The sequence below is a fragment of the Onychostruthus taczanowskii genome, unplaced genomic scaffold (genome assembly GCF_017590055.1).
Source record: "Onychostruthus taczanowskii isolate IOZ18803 unplaced genomic scaffold, ASM1759005v1 scaffold8, whole genome shotgun sequence".
Taxonomy (NCBI): Eukaryota; Metazoa; Chordata; class Aves; order Passeriformes; family Passeridae; genus Onychostruthus; species Onychostruthus taczanowskii.
Window position 1 is genome coordinate 1,723,871 of NW_024505892.1, and position 18,436 is coordinate 1,742,306.

General features: G+C 39.5%; 1 protein-coding gene across 1 annotated transcript in view; it reads left to right on the forward strand.

The window, feature by feature from the left end:
- Positions 1–18,436, forward strand: part of NT5DC1 (5'-nucleotidase domain containing 1) — a 125,943-nt gene that overhangs the window by 100,188 nt on the left and 7,319 nt on the right. The window contains exons 9-11 of the mRNA XM_041423881.1: positions 7,296–7,414; positions 8,239–8,397; positions 14,356–14,524. Of these exons, the coding sequence (XP_041279815.1) occupies positions 7,296–7,414; positions 8,239–8,397; positions 14,356–14,524 (447 nt within the window). The remainder of the gene's footprint in view (positions 1–7,295; positions 7,415–8,238; positions 8,398–14,355; positions 14,525–18,436) is intronic.

The window sequence follows — 18,436 nt, forward strand, 5'->3', positions numbered from 1 at the left end:
TTTGTTTATTTATTTTTAATTCCCAAATTTGTCTTTCTGTATTTAGAATCTTAAGTTAGTCCTTAAAGGTTGATATCAAACTGCCCCCCGTTCAGAGGCAGCCAATATTTGGAGCTGGAACTTCAGACAGCATAAATCAATAAAATTAAAGTAGGGATTTGAGGCAGTGTAATAAGAGAGGAAAAAAGAATGGAACTACTTATAAATGATAAATCAACCTAGTTGTATAAATAGTTTTCATATAAAAGTTAATGAAAAAGTCTATTGTGTATTCCAGGTAAATCAGTATGTGCAAAACTATGCATGCTCATGTCTCCTGTGCAATCCTTATTCCCTTTGAAATTACATGTTTTAGGGAATTGAAAAAAAGAAAAGCTAAGGACCTTTGCAGCAGGGTCCCTATATTGCTTTGTGGGGACACATTTCTTCAGGATCAAATTGTCTATTCCAGTTTTCACATATATTTTATACCTGAAGTATTAAGATACAGGGGAAAAAAGGTCTTAGTTTTTCTGTAAGTGAGGATTAAAGAACTTTTGTTCTTTTTTTGGTCCTTGGTGTTTGTTTTTTTTTTAAAGTCTAAGGCCAAAGTAAATGATGGCAGGGAGGTTTTTCCCCATTACACTTCAGTGTCAGTTTTCAGTGGGGAAAAGTATGGTCCAAGAGCAAATTTCAATATGCCTTATTTCAGGAGGTAATACTAGAGAGACTTAAAAAGTTCAGATAAACTGGACAACTACAGACTACACAGTGCAAAGAAGATGCTTTGTGTGTTTCACTTTGATTTTAATTGAGACATTTTTCTGAAGTGACATGTTAGGTCAGAATTGTCTGGTAGCTCTCATCTCATCTTCTCTGTTTCCCTCCATGTTCTGCTTCCACCTCATGTACTCCCTGGTAGGACCAGCTATGGACAAGTGCTTGAACTGACCTGGAATGTTCATATCAGGGGCTTTTTCCCAATTACCTACCTTTCCTAACTTACTTTAATTGGAACTGCTTTCTGGAAAAGCCTGTCTCTCTCCATAATTATATAGGGATCTCTAGGAAGACTATAGTACTAATTTTAACATGGTTATTTTTTCTGAATATTGAAAGTTCCTCATTTATAAGGCTCTGGATCTTTTTACAAAACTAATGAGATTCAGAATAAAACTGCTCTAGAGAGGGAATTTATTTCTTTTCATTCCATTTTGTACCTTTCCAAGATCCCAATTTAAAAAAACAAAACAGAACAAGAAAACTCTTACAAAATACATGCAATGAAGAAGTGAAATTGTGTATTTATGTCCATGTTACTCTTGCAGAGTATAAGTGTTCTTTTTTATAATTGCAATTAAATAAAATTACAGAAAAGTCTTGCCAAATTTGCACATGAACTACAATTAAAAATGAACCTGTAGGAGAGTCATTTTCCAAAAAGTGATTTTTCTTTCCTGATAAAAAATGGCCTTGCTTGTATTTCATCTTATCAATGTTTCAAACAGAACAGCTTTGTTAACCACACTGTTTCTGGGAAGGCAGAAAGTTAATGCTGTGACAGTTTTGAAAACAAATTACTGTTATTTTCAGTTCTTGTAACACAGCAATCAAAACCTTCTAGAGAAACTTATTTGCTGATTCTTCTCTAAAGAAACTACTAATTTTCTTATGAACAAGAAAAACTCCAGAGGAACTTACTTGCTGACGTCTCTAAAGGAACTGCTGATTTTCTTGTAATCAAGTAAAGCTTCAATCTTATCTCTACATAGCCTGTTACTTGGCACAATTTAAGCAGTAAGGCAGATTTTAATAGAAGTGTAAAAAGTTTTGGTAAAACTAAAAAAAATTTTTTTTTTTAATTTCTGCTCAGAGGATTCTGTGGTTTTTATATATGCCCAGGGCAATTTGAGAATACACAAATATAAATACACAAAATACAAATTTTTTTTTACTTTGGTTTTACCAGGCCTTGCAAACTAGTGGAAGGACAGAAGTCCTTCCTGAGAAAAGTAATTGTTGGTAATGTGATAAACAGTTACTTATGAATTATTATGAAATAGTTTCTTTTTTCCACAGGGTGGTATCTGTATTTTTTCCTCAGCTTTATTTGTGGTGTTCTTCCAGAGCATTGCCAGTTTTTAGTAGTACTGTTATTTAGTCTTCCATATGACCGAACACATTCATATTGGGATTGCTAAGCATAAGAAAGATGTATCACTGCCTATGTAAATTTTAAAATCATGTTCCAATTTTTAAAACTGAATTTTTACTTTGATTAATTCAACCTCCATCTCACCAACTACAAGCCACCTCAAAAAAGGCAGAATGATACAAAGGCAAGAAGGGGAGGTGATCTTCAGGCTTTTACTGGGGTGGGGTGGGGGAAACAAAAAAACCCACAAAAAACGGATTGGACGGCCAAGAATGGAGATGGCTGAAATCACCAGTCACTTTGGGAAGCCTTAACCTTTCCTTTCAGCACATGGAGTTAAGGGAATATTTTGTTCTTTATCATTTCCCTGCAGTCAGACAGGGGACTGGCAAGTGCTGGTGCACAGGCAGATGGATTTCACAGCTGCTTCCAGGGCACAGAAGCGATTCAGGGATGGTAAAACACACACTAATACCTGAGTGAATTGTGGAAACCACACAGTAAAGTTGATTGGTCTATACACAGGAGTTTTGGGTGGTGCCCTAAGAAGGGTAGCCACAGGATATGAAGTTTTACCTCCAGTAGTCTTGTAAGTGCTTGCTTTCTTCATGGAGAACATGCCCACAGGGAAACTGTACAGCTTATGTCATTCCATCTTGTTATACCCTTAGATGTGGAAGAACCCACCTGTGCAGGTCCCTTTGTCCTTGTAAAATGAAGCACTTTCCTTCTGTGATTTCCCTTTTGGAAAGGAGTTTGTCTCTCATAAGAGAGCTCAAAATGCTATCCAGAATCAGACTGTGTTTGCAAGTCTGAAACATAACCCAGCTTTTATATTAATGCCCTCAGGGTCTGAAATGGCATTATTTTAAATTGCAGAGAGGCATATCAGTGTGATAGTTGCGGACCAGAGAATGGATTTGTTTTACAGTAACCCCCATGTTGGTAACCAGAGCTTCAGCGTGCTGAACACGAGCCCACCTGCACGAGGTGCCCGCAGGCAGAGAGAGCCCACCAGAGCTGCCCATGGGCAAGAAGAAGCAGGAGCAGCTACAGGCACGAGCAGCTACATAATTGTCACATGTTTTTCATACTACTGTACAGCTCAAAGAGAAAAAAAATAACCCTAATAGACAGTCTGACTAGGTCTGTGTGGAAAGGGGTTAAAGGCTGTCCAGAGAAAGGCAGAAGGAGGGGCTGTAGTGGAGCTGTATGTGCACTGTAGTTAAACCCAGCACAGTTTCAGCTGGCAGGACCTCTGGGCACCTGGAATTGCTTTCTTGCTCCAGTGTCTGCCCAGTCAAGTTGATGTGAGCTGTCCTCAGGCTTTTTGGTGAGTCAGTGGCGGGTCCTGGCCCCAGTGTGCAGCCAGCACTCACTGCAGGGCATGCAGCCAGAGGAGCAGCACAGGTGGTTCCTCAGGGGTGGTGAACTGAAGAAAATTTACCTGGGTGTAGGTGTGGCTCAGTATAGGTGAGTAAGTGTTGAAGCATAAATTAAACCTCATCTCAGCTTCTCTCTTAACCTTGTGCTTCCCAGCCAAGGGCCCTATCCCATGGCCTGAGGTGTAACAGTGTAAACAGCAGCCAGGCTGGGGATAGATCCCCAGGCTCAGACACTTTCCATCTCAGCAGGTATAACCCATAAGAGGACACAGAGCAGATGGCGCTAAGCAAGCTGTGCAAAGTCGTTCCCAAAAAGTGACTCTTTGCCAAAGTAAATTACCATCAGTTGTCATTTAAATGAGAATAAGCTTCACTGATTACTTTTTGCATAATCATTCAGAATGAAACCAGATGTTCCTCAGGCCATGCTTTAAAGCTGCAATGCACATTTAGAGTTAGACAAGAAAATTCTCACAAGAAAAAGGATATTGAGTCTTGTTAGTGAATTGGTTTATCTGAAAAAAACTTATATTTTGTTGGTGATGAGAGTATATTTCTGAATCAGAAACCATTTCCCAGCTGTTAGACAAAGTTATATGGAAATTGCCATCCCAGCAATGTTAATATTGCCCCAGCATGAGTTAAGCTTTCGTTTGTTTTTAAAAAGGAACAGTAACTTCCCTTCAGGAAGACTGCTCTGAATCACAGTTAGGTTTGGGCAAGTGTTTTAATAGAATGATTCTCTGTGTTTAATTATTTTAATTTTACTTGCTTGGTACGTTTACATTTCTTGACCTGGCACATTTTCAGTCTACAGCCGGGAATCTGGTTTGCAGTGTTGTATGAGGCTTCAGAAGGAAGCAAATCACTCTGTCTAAATCATCAGAGAAATTCTTTTTGGTTACCCAGTCTGTTTGAAATTGTCAGGACATCTCCTTTTCCTCCTAGCTTATAAGACCTAAAGCATCCCCACCTATGTAAGTTTCTTCCTGCTGGAAGAATATTTATAGCATTTCTGACCTTTGAATGAACTTCTAAGAATCAATAACAGCAAAGTGGAAAGCAGGGCAGCAGCAGTTTTCCTCTTGACTGAGTGTAGCCAGTGTTCAGCTTGGAATATCTTATGTGTATTAGGAACTACCATAATCACATTTAAGCAACATTTTTGCAGGAAATTTGCAGATTTCTTCAGCGCTGTCATGTAGCTACCATCTGAAGGATACAAGGCCAGAGCCATTGGTGTCATTGATGGGTTTTTAAGTTGTTGTGTATCAATTTTTTACATGGCAGAACTTCTACAAAAAGCCTTGAAAGGTGGTGCTGAAGTATAATTTTCTTAGCTGTATTTTGCCACTGGACAAATGTAAGCAAATTAGAAACTGTTCTCGTTAATGACTTATCATAACTAAAACACCTTCCATTTCCTTCCACTCCAGATTAGAGTGATAAAATTGACAGTCGCCCCTTGATGTATGAGCACAAGCAGCCATATGAGATGGTTCAAGACAAGATTTGTCCATTCAGAGTTGTTATCCCTATGACCCTACAACTCAAATAATTTAAAGGACCTTTCCTAATTCCTCAAATTTATGAAGTTCCTTCCAAAATCGAAGTGTTCCCATAATGAACTAGACACTGCAGTGCTGTTTGCTGCCTCCTTCTAAAGGGGAAATTAATTTCCCTTTATTTCATTGCCTATAGTCAAAGTTTTTCACTTAATTAAATCCTTTCCTTCTCCAGAGCTGGCACCCCAGAAAATTCTTTTTGCACCGTCTTTTGCCTACCACAGGTTCCTGGCCAGCTAGGTCAGATTGTGAAGCATTAGAAGCCTAAATTCCAAATGCCTTAAGTGAGATGAATCTCATTGCTAGGGGAGACAGTAATAGTTCTCACAGAGCAAGAGGTCTTCTACCTTGTAATTAGAGTGAATTGTTGCAGCCAGGACTTCCCCTCATGCCATTCCATAGAGGTGGCAAGCAGGGTTTTGCTCTTTACTGGAGCCTCCTGAAACTGCTGTAATACATAGGGCTTCTGTTTGCAAATGCAATGTCATTATTCAGAAAATACCTCATAAAAGCGTAATTTAGTCAATTTTTCTGATTGACTAAATGGAGAGACAATGATAGCTATACAAATCTTCAAAAATTTCAAAAAACTTTATAGCATCTCAAAAGAGTTGTTTTCATATATTTCTTTTTCTATGTCCATGTAATTTGAAGATTGTGTCTACTTGTTCAGCCAACCATCCAAATACGTCTAAAAATACAAGGAATATAAAATAAATTTACTGTTACGGCAGCTTCTGTTTGTTCAGAAGTTGTTTGATCAAAGATTTTAATAGTCAGGAAATTAAGATATTTTTTTTTAACGGATGCCATCATATTTATTGTTATTGTAATTAGTGTTACATTCCAAAGAACAGAGGAAAACATTTCCACACAAGTTCTGCATGAATTGTTAATGTCAACTTTGAATTTCCTTGTTTTTTCCTAGTTTATAAAACAGTCTTAATATAGAATCATTTTGTCTGCATTTCTTCAAATTTGTAGAGTCATAATATTAAAGAATGTTTTCATTCCTCTCTCCACATGCCCATTTCCCTCTTTTTGCTTCTTTTTTAATTTCTTTCAAAGATAATGTATTGTGCCATGTACATCTTCAATGCTCTTAAAACATAAAGCTGTCTTAGCATTTCACTGTTCTCCAAAATTTGCATTTCAGCTTTCAGCAGTCTCTAACCAAGTAGAAGTTGCTCTTTTCCACTTATTCCTAAAACATTTTAAGTACTTTGAAAAATTCTGTAAAGCAAGAGAAAAACTGAAGTTCAGATGTTACACCTAAGTCAGATCTAAGTACTGTATTGTTTTCTAACTCTTCTGTCTCTAGCATAAAATTAAGACATGGTTGAGACTAAATAACAAAATCAGCCTTTTGTTTCATGAGTTCAATAGACAAAAGACATTAATATTAATATTTCTGATGGAATTGTAGTTTCTCGGTTCATTGAGACTGCTATTTTGGCTCCAGCAAGAAGCTAAAGTTCATTTGGCAATAGCACATGGATTTGAAAAAGCAACAAGTTTACGTGGACACTGGGACAGATCCATGCTTTGAAACCAGCCAGAGACAAAGCTTATGGCAGAGCTGGGTGATGACCAGGGAGTTTCAGTTTCTACTGAATTTTCTAATTTGCTGACACTGCCAGAGTGGGTACATGACAATTTGAATTATACCACCATCAGCAACACTGGGGCTGTTGTCCTCTCATCATTTGTCCACTCATCATTTCTTCAAAACTGTATGATAACTGGAACTGCTTATTTTTTATGCTGATCCAAGGCTGGTGAATGCCCTTAAGAGCTACTTCAGTCTGTTTTGTTGGGTTTATATCCGTGCTTAAAAACTGTGGGTCACTTTTATGCATCATGGTTTCACCTTCATCTGTGGCAGCTCCATCAGTCTGGTCTGTGTGGCCTCCTGCCTTCACTGCTGCAGTATTTTGGTGGCAAAGTCCATGAATTTAAGTCCCTAGGTCTTCTTCTGTAGCCAGTGCACACAAGGCTCAGCTGCTTCTTTTCTCACAAGTGTCTGCTTACCTCCAGCTGCCAAACACCTTGACTGAATCCACAGTCAGTACCAGAACTTGAGCCAGACACGGGAGCTGGTTTAATGTCAAAACAGATCAGCTTTGCACAGGCAGCTTCTCACACATCTCACAAGTACAGGAGGATGGGCTGGTCTCACTCATAGCGTGCAATTTGGCTTGGTGATTTCAGAAAATGACGAGGAGCAGGAGGCTCTGCTGTCACTGGACAAGCCTGGTTGGTATTCCCAAGGTAATGCTATCCAGCTTTATGATCTACTGAAGAAAATGACTGGCAAGTTGGATCCCAAGGTATGTTGCAAGTGAGATTCAATCTTTCTGAAAATACCCTGTTTCAGTCAAGAATTCACCAGACAAACTTTCATTAAAGTTATTGATGTGATTGGTCACAAACTTCTGTTCTGGTTACACTTGCTGCTGTCTAACAGCCTGTAGCCCAGAAATGGAAATAGCATATTTGTCTTATTGGTAGAATATGTAAACTTTCTAGATGTAAACTTTCTGTGTGCAGGGTAAACATTTCAGCAGCTTTGGGAAGAATCTGTTGTAATCAGGAAATGTCCCTGAGGAAATAGATCATATAGATTAAAAGGTGGCATCACTAAAAATTAGGAGTGTGTTAAGTACAGGTTTGGATCGGTGAAAATGCCACAAAAGATGGTGTAACAACATTTTTCATAGTGAATAAATTTCTCCCTAGACACAGAAGAGTTTTGAGTCACCAAGAAAAATGTTCTGTCTTGTTTCCAGTGTAGTCTAGAGCTTGTTCCAGTTTAGTGTATTTTTTGGTAGTCTTTCTACTGCTTCCCGTCAGGCTATTTCTGTCAGCCAAAATACTCACACTTCCTTTTGCTGGTCCCTGTTAGGCATCCCTCTCCAATGCCCCTGGAGGGTGAGAGCATGGAGGTTGTGTGGGGCCAGCCTTTCCCTTATGGAGCTGGTTGAAGATAAAGCCCTAAACTTGACATTAATAGGATCTCTGCATGTCTTGACCAAGCGTAAACATGGAGGAATTTTTTATTAGGTCATTTTAAGGCTCTCTTTCTCTCTCTGAAATAAAGTTTGCTTGTGTTTTCCTCATGTACAATGCTTCTAATTTGCTTCTTCTCTCACAGGTTGTTTATTTTGGTGACAGTATGCACTCAGATATTTTCCCAGCTCATCACTATAGCAACTGGGAGACTGTCTTCATCTTAGAGGAACTTCTAGGGGACAAAGGTACAGTGCCTGCAAAAGCTGAATCTGAGCCCTTGGAGAAGAAAGGAAAATATGAGGTAAGGGCTCCTGCAGATGTTTCCTGGAACAGAATAAAGTAAATTACAAAAAAGCCTCATGTCACCTGCACTAAGAATGAACCTGCTTGTCTTACCAGGGTGCTGGCAGCATCAGCATCCCCCACAGATGTGTCCTCCTTGTCTTATCAGGAGGATGCTGTTCTGTCCCAGCTCAGCAATGTGTGGGTAGCACAGCACCTCTACCTAGAGCTCAACCAGATCTCAGAAAAGGAGCTGTGTGTGCTCTCCCTTAGCAAGAACACTTTTAGTAACAGGATCCCTCCATCCCACAAGGAAAAATTACAAGCCCAGTTGTCACAAGTCCAGTGCCTGAACTCTGCTGAGTTCATGACGTTTCCCTGTGTGTTGTGAGCAACTGTAAACACAGAGGAATTTTTATTACATTGTTTTGAAGGTTGCTGTCTCTCTGTGTGAAATATGGTTTGTTTGTGCTTTTCTTATATACAAATAACTTTTAATTTGCTGCTTCCCTCACAGGTTGTTGTTTTGGTGACAGCTGTGCTCAGATAAGAGGGACAGCTTCAAAATCTGGCCCAGTGCAAACTTACTGATAGTTACCTCAGATAAAATGATTTTCAGGTTGATCACAGTTAGGAAGCAGGGCCTTAGCACTGCTGTTACCCTCTAATTCTCCCACAGAAGGTGGGAAGTTACTATAGTTTATGCTTTCCTCTGCTGCCAAAGAGCAAAGTAGATTGGAAACAGCACTGAGATGGGTGATGAGGCAGCACTGTACCTCCAGTATGTCCCATGTGGGTAGGAACTACAGCGAAGCTTCACTCTCCATTTGGAGTGTCTCTTCATTTCATATGTTACTAAATAAATAGGTCATTTTCTTCTAATTGCAGAGAAATACAAATGCTTATCACACTTTTCTTTGTAATGCACTAAACTTTGTTTTTCTTTTAAAATAATTAGTCTTTGTGAATAAAAGTTAACTTACCAATAGAGAAGATTTGGGAGTGCATTTATACTTCGTATGTTTTTAATCCAAGTGTTATAAAACCTCCTGTTTTTAATGGAGAAAAGGGTCTCTTCAATGGACTAAAACAATATAGATGTGATATCTGTATCTTATTTTTTTAATAGAGATATCTCATATTTTCCCCCACTATCCTGATTTCTAAACTAAGGTCAGACAAGGACATTACAGTCACTGAAATGAGGAAATGTAATCTTTAATGTTCAGGTTTTTTCCTGGGTTGTAAAAAAAAAAAAAAAAGAAGTAAAAAAATTTCAGTATCCTATCCAGAGAATGTGTTTCTCAGTAGGAAAGGAAGGTGGGGGAGGAAGAGCTAGTAGCACATACAGGTTAATACAATTCGATTTAAATAATTAATGCTTTGGAAACAACTCAAATCCTCCATAAATTTGTTCATTCTCTGACTGGAGATTCTGTTGCATTGCTGCATAAAACTTAAGGTGTGGGGGATTTGTTCAACATGGTTTCTTAAGCATGTTCAATATATGCTTTTGAAGCACACATTTTTAAATAGAGAGACAGAAGGTGGTTCTTTTCCTGGAAGTACAAAGAGTAATGGATTGATTTGTTTCCGAGCCCACGATGATGGTTTGGTTTTCCCTTGTTGCAACACCTCTGCTCGACTGCTCACAAGATCCATCTTCTCTATCGCAGCAGTTGTCAGGCAGCAAATTGAGACTTTTTAGACAGGTGCTTGACATTTCACTGACACTGTAGCGTTCTTGACAAGAGATTGCAGTATCTCAAGGAGACACCACCCCTACCACATACAACCCCTGTTCCGTTTACATCCGCCAGCAGTGACAGCGAGCAAGCAAGGGAGAAATGAATTGTGTTGATTAAAGGAACCTGAACCTGGGGGGCCGTGGCAGGTCAGTGGTGTTATTTCATTACCATGCTGCTCACTGGAGTCTGAACAACAGGTCACATCCATATCTCTGCAGTTGACTGGGCACCACTAACTTAACAGGACTAGTTCAAAGGGACTCCCTTTACAAACCTATGAGAGTTTTATTTTCATTCCCCCAAGAAACTTCTCCCATTAACCCTTTGGTTAAGAAGGGAGAAAAGCCAATTCAAAGGATTGTACAAAGTCAGGTGTTTCTGGAAAATTAGTGACAAACAGATTAGATGTCATCTAGTTAATCGGCCTTAGGATTCATCGGCAATAAAATACAGTGCTACTGTAGATATTCCATGCCATGTGCAGTGTGCAGAGAGGGACTGAAAGTTTAATACATGATACAACTCTCAATTCTATCACTCTTTATGAAATACTATTAAAGTAAGAAAGTATTACTTTAATTGGCAATTGCATCTTTCACAAAGAAATTACAAAAATCTGGTTTTAGTTGTTTGGCTGGTGTTTCATCACTAACACTAAGAAGGGAAGAGAACAACCACCTCACACACCAAGTGGGAGACTTGTGATTTCCATTTTCATTTGCAGTTTTTGTCTTTTCCCTTCAGTTAAATGCATGATATAAGCCAGATACACATAACTGTGAAATTATGGTACCAACTGCAATTCTTTTAAGTACATGAGTCATAACCAAGTAAGCAAGAGAATAGTAAACTAAAAACTATTTATGCAGTTACTTGGCTCCTAAGTAAATTGCAGCATGCAGGGCGAATAAAAATACAAGGCATTGTGTTGAAATAAGATTTCCCTCCTTCCTAGAATTGGGGGTTTGTTTGTTTGGCTGGAGGCTTTGCTTTTGCATTCTGTTCTTTAAATGCGTGATCAGTTCCATCAATGAAAACTCAAAGGAAAGCTGGAATTTGTCCCAGGATTTCGAGGAAAATTATTACAGAGGAGCTGCCAGTGTGTAAGTGAATGGCTTATATGAATGAATGGAGCAGAAATCAAAGAATTAATTGGTGGATATAGATGATAATTTTGTAGTTAGAAGGGAAAACTTAATTTTTACAATATTGCCTAGTGACTGGTTTGTGGTAGAAGTCAGGGCTGTTATCCCCCTGTATTCCCATTAACTCCCTTGGTGTGACCATAGACAAGGCGATTTCCTTTATGCCTTTTGGTTCTGTTTGTCTAACAGTACTTCCAGGAACAACCTGATGTGCTGTTGTGAAGCCTGGTGAGTTAAGCAATATTCCTAGGGCAACACCCTGAAGTGCAGCACATTTTATTTTAAATTTGCTTATGGTAATCCCTGTTGTAGTTTAGGTGCAATTTCATGTGTGAAATGTTTCATATTTGCATGATGTGTAGGAGGGCAGGTTCTGTGCAACAGAATTCAGGCCAGTGGCTGCCTTGTCCATTTGCGTGGTTCAGGAACATCCCGTTGTTGTGGTCAGCACATCTCAAGTACTATTACACCAGAAAAACTGTATTTTGAGCATTGATTTTTTTCTGGCATCAAGAGTCAGGGGTGTGTAACTACCTCGGGACAAAGCATAAAATCATCAGTACCATCACTCATATTGGATGCAGTAGAGTATTCCTCAGGCTCTGTGCTTGCTATGGCATAGATGGCAATTCTGCATCTAAATAAAGCCCTTAAAAATACTAACGGCTTGATCTTCCACTCCTGTCTCCTTTACATCTTTCTTTCTTTCATCCCTTTACGAAATGTAGAAATTTCAGAGCTTGGCTCCCTGATAATTAGTATTTTTAAAAGGTCATTTGTAAGCTGACAAATCAGTGTTACCCAAGGGTCCTATTAACAGTAATTGATTCTGTCTATTCTATTAACAGCAAAGATGGTAACAAGTACTCCAGGTGTTTTGACTTTGTGGAAGGAAGGCCCTGGAACTTGGGAATTTCTGGTACCATCCCTGTTTCCCTGAAGTGTAGATGTTTTTTCCAGTCCTTGTACCCTGAACTGACACAATCAACATCTGATCTGCTGCTGTCTGACCAATATGCCAGAGAGTAAACCCATATGCCTGGGGGATTTGCATGAGAAAGAGGGATTGCCCAGCACTTTTCCAGGGTCTGATGTCCTGCTGTGAGAGCCAACTCTGTGTCTGGGGACTGCAGGAGTGGCTGATGCATCTTCCAGAGCTCCTCAGCCCTGCTGCTGGGCATGTGCCTCCAGGCTTGTGAGCAGGCACAGTAAGAGGAGGCTTTTGCCTCATTTCACAGATGTACTGAAGGCCTGTCCTTCATTGCAGGCTACAATGTGTACTGCAGGTGAGATAAGGACATCTTCAGAGCATCAGGTAGGGATGGAAGGGGCAGCAATGTCTGATGTTCGTAGGGATGTGGTCAAAGTTTTGACTGCTCTTTCCAAATTTTAAATCAAGATTTAGCCTACCAGACCAGCCCTGTCATGTGCAGATAAGCCCAGCAGCAAAATGATGGAAGCTCTGCACCAAGTGACTTGATGGCAAATCTCATATCTAACTGGGTTTGATTTCGCTAAGGTCTTGGGTTGTAAATCCAAAATTTAACTCCCTCCTCCTTAATAAGGAAGAAAATCCCACTCTAAAATCAAACTTCTGTAAAAATCAGTTCATTTCCTCAGGTTACATTTTTAATTGTCTACTGAACTAACCATTCACTTCAGAAAGCAGAACCCTCACATCTTTTCTCTTGTCAATAAACAGGACCCTGTCTTTTGTACAAATGCTTTTGTGGGCCAGTAGTGGGGTGGTTGTTTTGATTAATCACCTGAATAGATGTAACAGCCTTAAGAGTTTCCTGCATGTGTCATCCAGCTGGCAAACAGATTTTGATTCATCAGAGCATCTAAACTTAATTATAACTGATGTAAAGTCCTGAGATTGGCATGGAAAGATAAGATTTACTAGGGGGAATAAAGAAAGTGCCTTTGTGTAAGGCATTAAAAAAAAAACAAAAAAAACCACAAAAGCCCAGGACTTCAGTTAAATGCTTATTTTGAAACAAATTATAGGAGTTTTTTCCAATTTATTTACATCAGAAGACAGAAATTAATATCCACGTGTGTTGAAATCAGTACTTCCCCCCTCATCTATACTCAAAGGAAAAACTGTAGCACAGGCTCAGGGAGAGAGTGGCTCTCTGTTTACTGGTGTGGTCTGTTCAGCTGCCTCAACCACTTCCTTGTGATCAAAAGATACAGACCTCTGTCATAAACACAAACGATTCCAGCAGATTCTCAAAACTGTTAAGAGAGAGGTTAAATGGAGAAAAAAGTACAAAAGTTCACAAACCTGGAGGCACAAACTGCAGTATCTGTTCTGTGCTCTGCAGGTCTGACTGTTCCTTTGCACACAAATTACTTTAACAGATTTTCTATAGTGTAGTTTTGTTTCCCATTTTTTCATCTTTCTGTAGATGTGTCCTGGCATTTTTTTCTGATTACTCATGGCAGTTTATAGCAGGTTTCAAGATGAACTTGTAAAAAGTCAGTTTTCCCAATGCTGCTTTAATGGTTTCTTTAAAAAGTATGTTGTTGTCTGAAAATATACATTAAAAAAATAGTATTCCACAATTTTCTAGGCAACCGAATGTCTCTCCATGGATTCTGTGGCTGTGTTTTTACTCATTCCTCAGCTCGGAAACAGATAACACAGGTGGCATGATGCATTCTTTGCAGTTACTCCACCCAGCATGACGAAGCTCCTTGTCCCCCAGGAGGAGATCCCAGCTGTAACACAGCCTCTCCAGTAGAGAAATACAACAAGCAATTCACACTATCATAAACAGAAAAACCAGGGAAAATAGAAGGGGTTTTCTTGAAAAGGTTTAAAAAATATTTACAGTTAACTTTTTATGTCCTACGGAATCCATAAATTGTATAAACAGGAACTTGGGGACTTATGGGAAGAGGATTGTTATTGTATTGTTATTGTCTTTATATTTTAAAGTTACATTGCTCCTGAGATACGATATAGGCTTCAGAGCATCAGAAAAACACTAGAGTTCCCTAAACTAATGCTTGTCGATAAAGAGAAATATATATTTTTTTTTTTTAAGCTTACGTATTTATTTATTTTTCTTTCAGGGAGATCAGCTCAAAGTTCCTTACTTTGTATCTAAACAGTGGGGCTCTTTCTTCACGGACAGATTGCCAGGCCTGGAAAATGCAGAGGAGACCTTAGTTCACACGTGGTCCTGTAAATGTATTAGCACTTACAGCACTATTGCAATCCCTAGTCTGGAAGCAATAGCAGGTAAGGAAGATGTTTGTGACTTTTTTCTAATGAACATGCAGTATTCATAGTAAGTTTGCAGTTGTGTAGATCTGGTTTTGAGATTACGTATATCTAAAACACATTTAAAATACTCTGTTCATATGATGCAACACTTAGCACTAATGACCATTGATTAATTTGATGTTTGTGATTTTAATTGTTGCCTGATATACCAGAGGTTTTGTTTGTGCCTGCAAATACGAGGTGTTTAATTGATTCACTATTATAGATAGGGTGCAACATTTACTGGACTGTAGATTAGTTCCTGAATTTAGTCCCTACTTCCCCACTGTGATTTGCTGTTTCTACTTTCAGTGGTGTGATACATTCAAAACAAAAAACATGCAAAGTTACTTGGGACTGTTATACTCACAAAAATGTTTCTCACTGATCTAGCTTGTTACACTTCCCCTATCAGTGACTTTGCAGCTACAGTACATACCTGGGATTGCAAAGTGATGATGAGGACCCCCATGTGCTCCACCTATCATTTTGCATTACGGAACTTTGTAGAGACCCATACCTAAAGGAATAAATTAATTATTAAATGAATGAAGAATACAGCAAGCATTTACTTTACTAACCCCTGCATTCAGCATCTGTTGCCTGCTTCGTGCATAAGACCAAGGAATAAAAGGTTTGTTGCAAGAGAGCATTTCAGGCTTGCCCAGCAGTGACTTCTACAGCAGGACCTTTTCTTTGCAAACCATATTTTACACGTGTACTTACATTGTATGGATATCTCAAAACAGAAAAATCATAGAATGCCACAATTTATTTATGCCTCTGATATTTGCCATTTTGCAATCTATTTCAGCCTAAAGACACAAAGCCCAAACATACAAAGGGAAAATGCCAACAGAGAGATAATTTCCATAAAACTCCCATCTAATACCCTTTCCAGGGTCATGCTGTGGCTTGCTTTGGAAGTGTTGACCAAGAGAAGATGGCCAGCCACAGTCTGAAACTCACCTCCCAACCAGATCCCCACCAACCACAGCTCAGTTTAAAGGACAAACAAGGCCTCTCAACCTCAAATGTATGACAAGCTTTCCAGCTACAGATGAAAGGGTGCAAACCCATAAGGCATATCTGGGCAGTTAGTGAGTAGGATAGCTGCCTGCCATCAGCTGTGGAGCTTCTGCAAGGCCTGATTCTCCATGAGGAGGGACACCATGTGCTGTCCCTCACTGCATTGAACCACTGCTGGGGCAGGGGGTCATGTCCGTAAAAGCTAAACCCCAGTGCTAAGGGGCAGGGGAGAAATAATGTTTTAAACTTGCAGCTGTGCGCTGGACAGCAGACTCAAAGTTGAAGGTATGAGAACATCTCTGCTTTCTTACAGAGAGAGGTATTTCTTGTTTGTGTGAAAGAGCAGATGTTCATTATTATGGATGTTAAGGAATTCCTGACTCCTCTTGAATACCTTGTCTGACTCCTGTCACAGCAAGCTGTTGAGAACCCCTGCTTTGGCAAGCCCCAAAGTTTTTGGTTGCAGCTGTATCATATCTTAGCTACAGCTATTTGCTAGAAGAGATTGAAATGGGTTATGCGAGTTTGGTGCTCTCCAGCTTTTCCTTTCCCATTCATCTGCTTCAATTACCAGCAGAGGACTTCCCACTGCGAAGCTGCAAAAACTCAGGCCTTTCCTCAAGATGCCCTGAGCCCAAGCGTGCAGCCAGGCTGCCACCATGCTGGCCACATGAGCCCAGCTCCCAGCCAGTGATGTGCTGACTGTGTGAGCTCAACTCTGGCTGGCGCAGCCTTGGCAGCACCTCGCTCAGCCTGACCCAGCCAAACAAGCTGCCACCTCCCTGGGGTGCACTGCAGCCTCCTGGGAGCTGGGGGCTGACAAGGGCTTCTCTATCAACAATGTTTACCTGGCTTTTGTACACCTACGTGAGCAGTAGTAAGTGTCACGTACAAGTCAGGATGCTTGTGGTCTGAAAAAATATTTGGTGAAATGTGGCAGATGGCTGCAGTGCTGGCTTTAAGATTGATTCTTGTCATTTGGCTGCAGTGAGTGTCTGTGCATAAAGAACAGCTTGGTTTGCTTCTCAAGACACATTGAAAAAGATTATTCCAAAGAATATTCAATATTACTTAATGCTAGTAACTCACTTACTCAATACCAGTTCAAAGATGCATTAGCTTCAATCTCGCCTCTGGCAAGGAGGGTGTTACTGGAATTGCAGATTATTGCACCACTGTTCATCATCTAAACTCTCCTCAGATTCCCTGAAGAGAAACTGGCATTTTCTTTGTGCATGACAGAGTATATTTCATTTATTGTTAAAATTCCCCAAAGGAGACCTTCTACAATTCCTTCTCTGCACTTCCATCGGTTTGGACTGGAAATCAGATACATGTTATATTGACAGTACATGGTTAATAAAGTAGTGGAAGCCAATGTCCCTACTTCTATTCTACATGCCTGACACACAAATCCATCTGTTTCTCCGCTTTTCTGCTGTTGAGTCTCTCCTCATTTACAACTCCCTTGCAGATTTTTAAAGCACAATGATATCATAAGACAGAATTTCCAAACTGGGATCCATTACCGTGGGAATGTTGTTTTAGGGCTCCCACATGGAAATTAAAGGTGTAGGGGTCTCTCTGAAAAATGACATTCTGCATAAACCACAGTTTTCAGGACATCCTTCTCCACTTCAGAAGGTTAGGTATGAGCCAAGTAGAGGAGGATTAGTCTTGTCTTTCCTACCTGAATAATCTGAACTTTACCTTCAAGCACAGCAGCCACTACTCTGTGACCACGTGACCACATTTCCAGATCTCCATGTTAATAATTGTATTTCCTGCATCATATAGATATTCCAACAGTAATTTCAACCATTTCTGACAGGTTTTTTGATTAACAGTTCTTTGATTGAAAAATATGATACACATATTTCAAGCTAATGCTTTGCCTTTCAATCTCACTATATTTGGTATTTTTATAAAAGCCACACTTCAAAAAATTCCATGAGGAGTTTTAGAGCTATGGAGGGGATTTTTGTAAGTTTTTTTTTTTTCCTTCATTGTAAAGAAAAGGTTAAGAAAGTGGGCTGTAAAATGTAATAAAGAGAACATACAAAACTTTTTTTCTAATTTCATAATTCTTAACCTAATGTTGTAAATTTGTCTCATAACCTCTGACTGGTGAAGTTTGTCATAGGATTAAAAACTACTGCAAGCAAGAAAAGGAGATTGAGCGATGTTGCAGCTCAAGAGAATTTCATTTCAGAGAGGAATTAGTGCAAATATAAAAGTTTTATGGAGACAGAGTTCATTTCACACTTTGGAGATTTGATAACCAAGCTTGTGTCATGCATGAGTGTAATGCATTTTTTTAAATCTTGCATGAAATATGAAATTGTATCAGGGTTTGCCCATATGGCTGCATAAGTTTTTCTTCATGCCTTATTGTTATTTCAGTTAGCTAGAGCTAAAGAAGAAAATCTCCATTACAATTAACCAAAGCTGTCTCTTTAAAGATGCCTACAGATCCCTGCCACTTTCTGCGGGAGTTTGAGTCGTCAGCCTGTTTGCTGTATAAATATAATGATAAAATTGCCAGTGAACCATGACAAAGAAGTTCATGTTTCTGCTTAGAGCTGCAAATTATCTGCACAATGGAAAGCTCAAGGCAGCCGTGGCTGGGGCTCCAGAACTGGCAATATGCAGGTTGCAGATACACGGGTCTGCCCAGCAGAGATCAACTACAAATTGCAAACTTCACACACCATCTTCCACATGTATTTTAAAGGTGAATGCCCTGGAGGAATCAGCTGTTATCATGGAAGACATGAATTTCCCTAATCTTGTGATATACTAATCACTGATCAGCCATATACTGATTTCTGTATCCTGAACAGCAACATTTGTAATTGT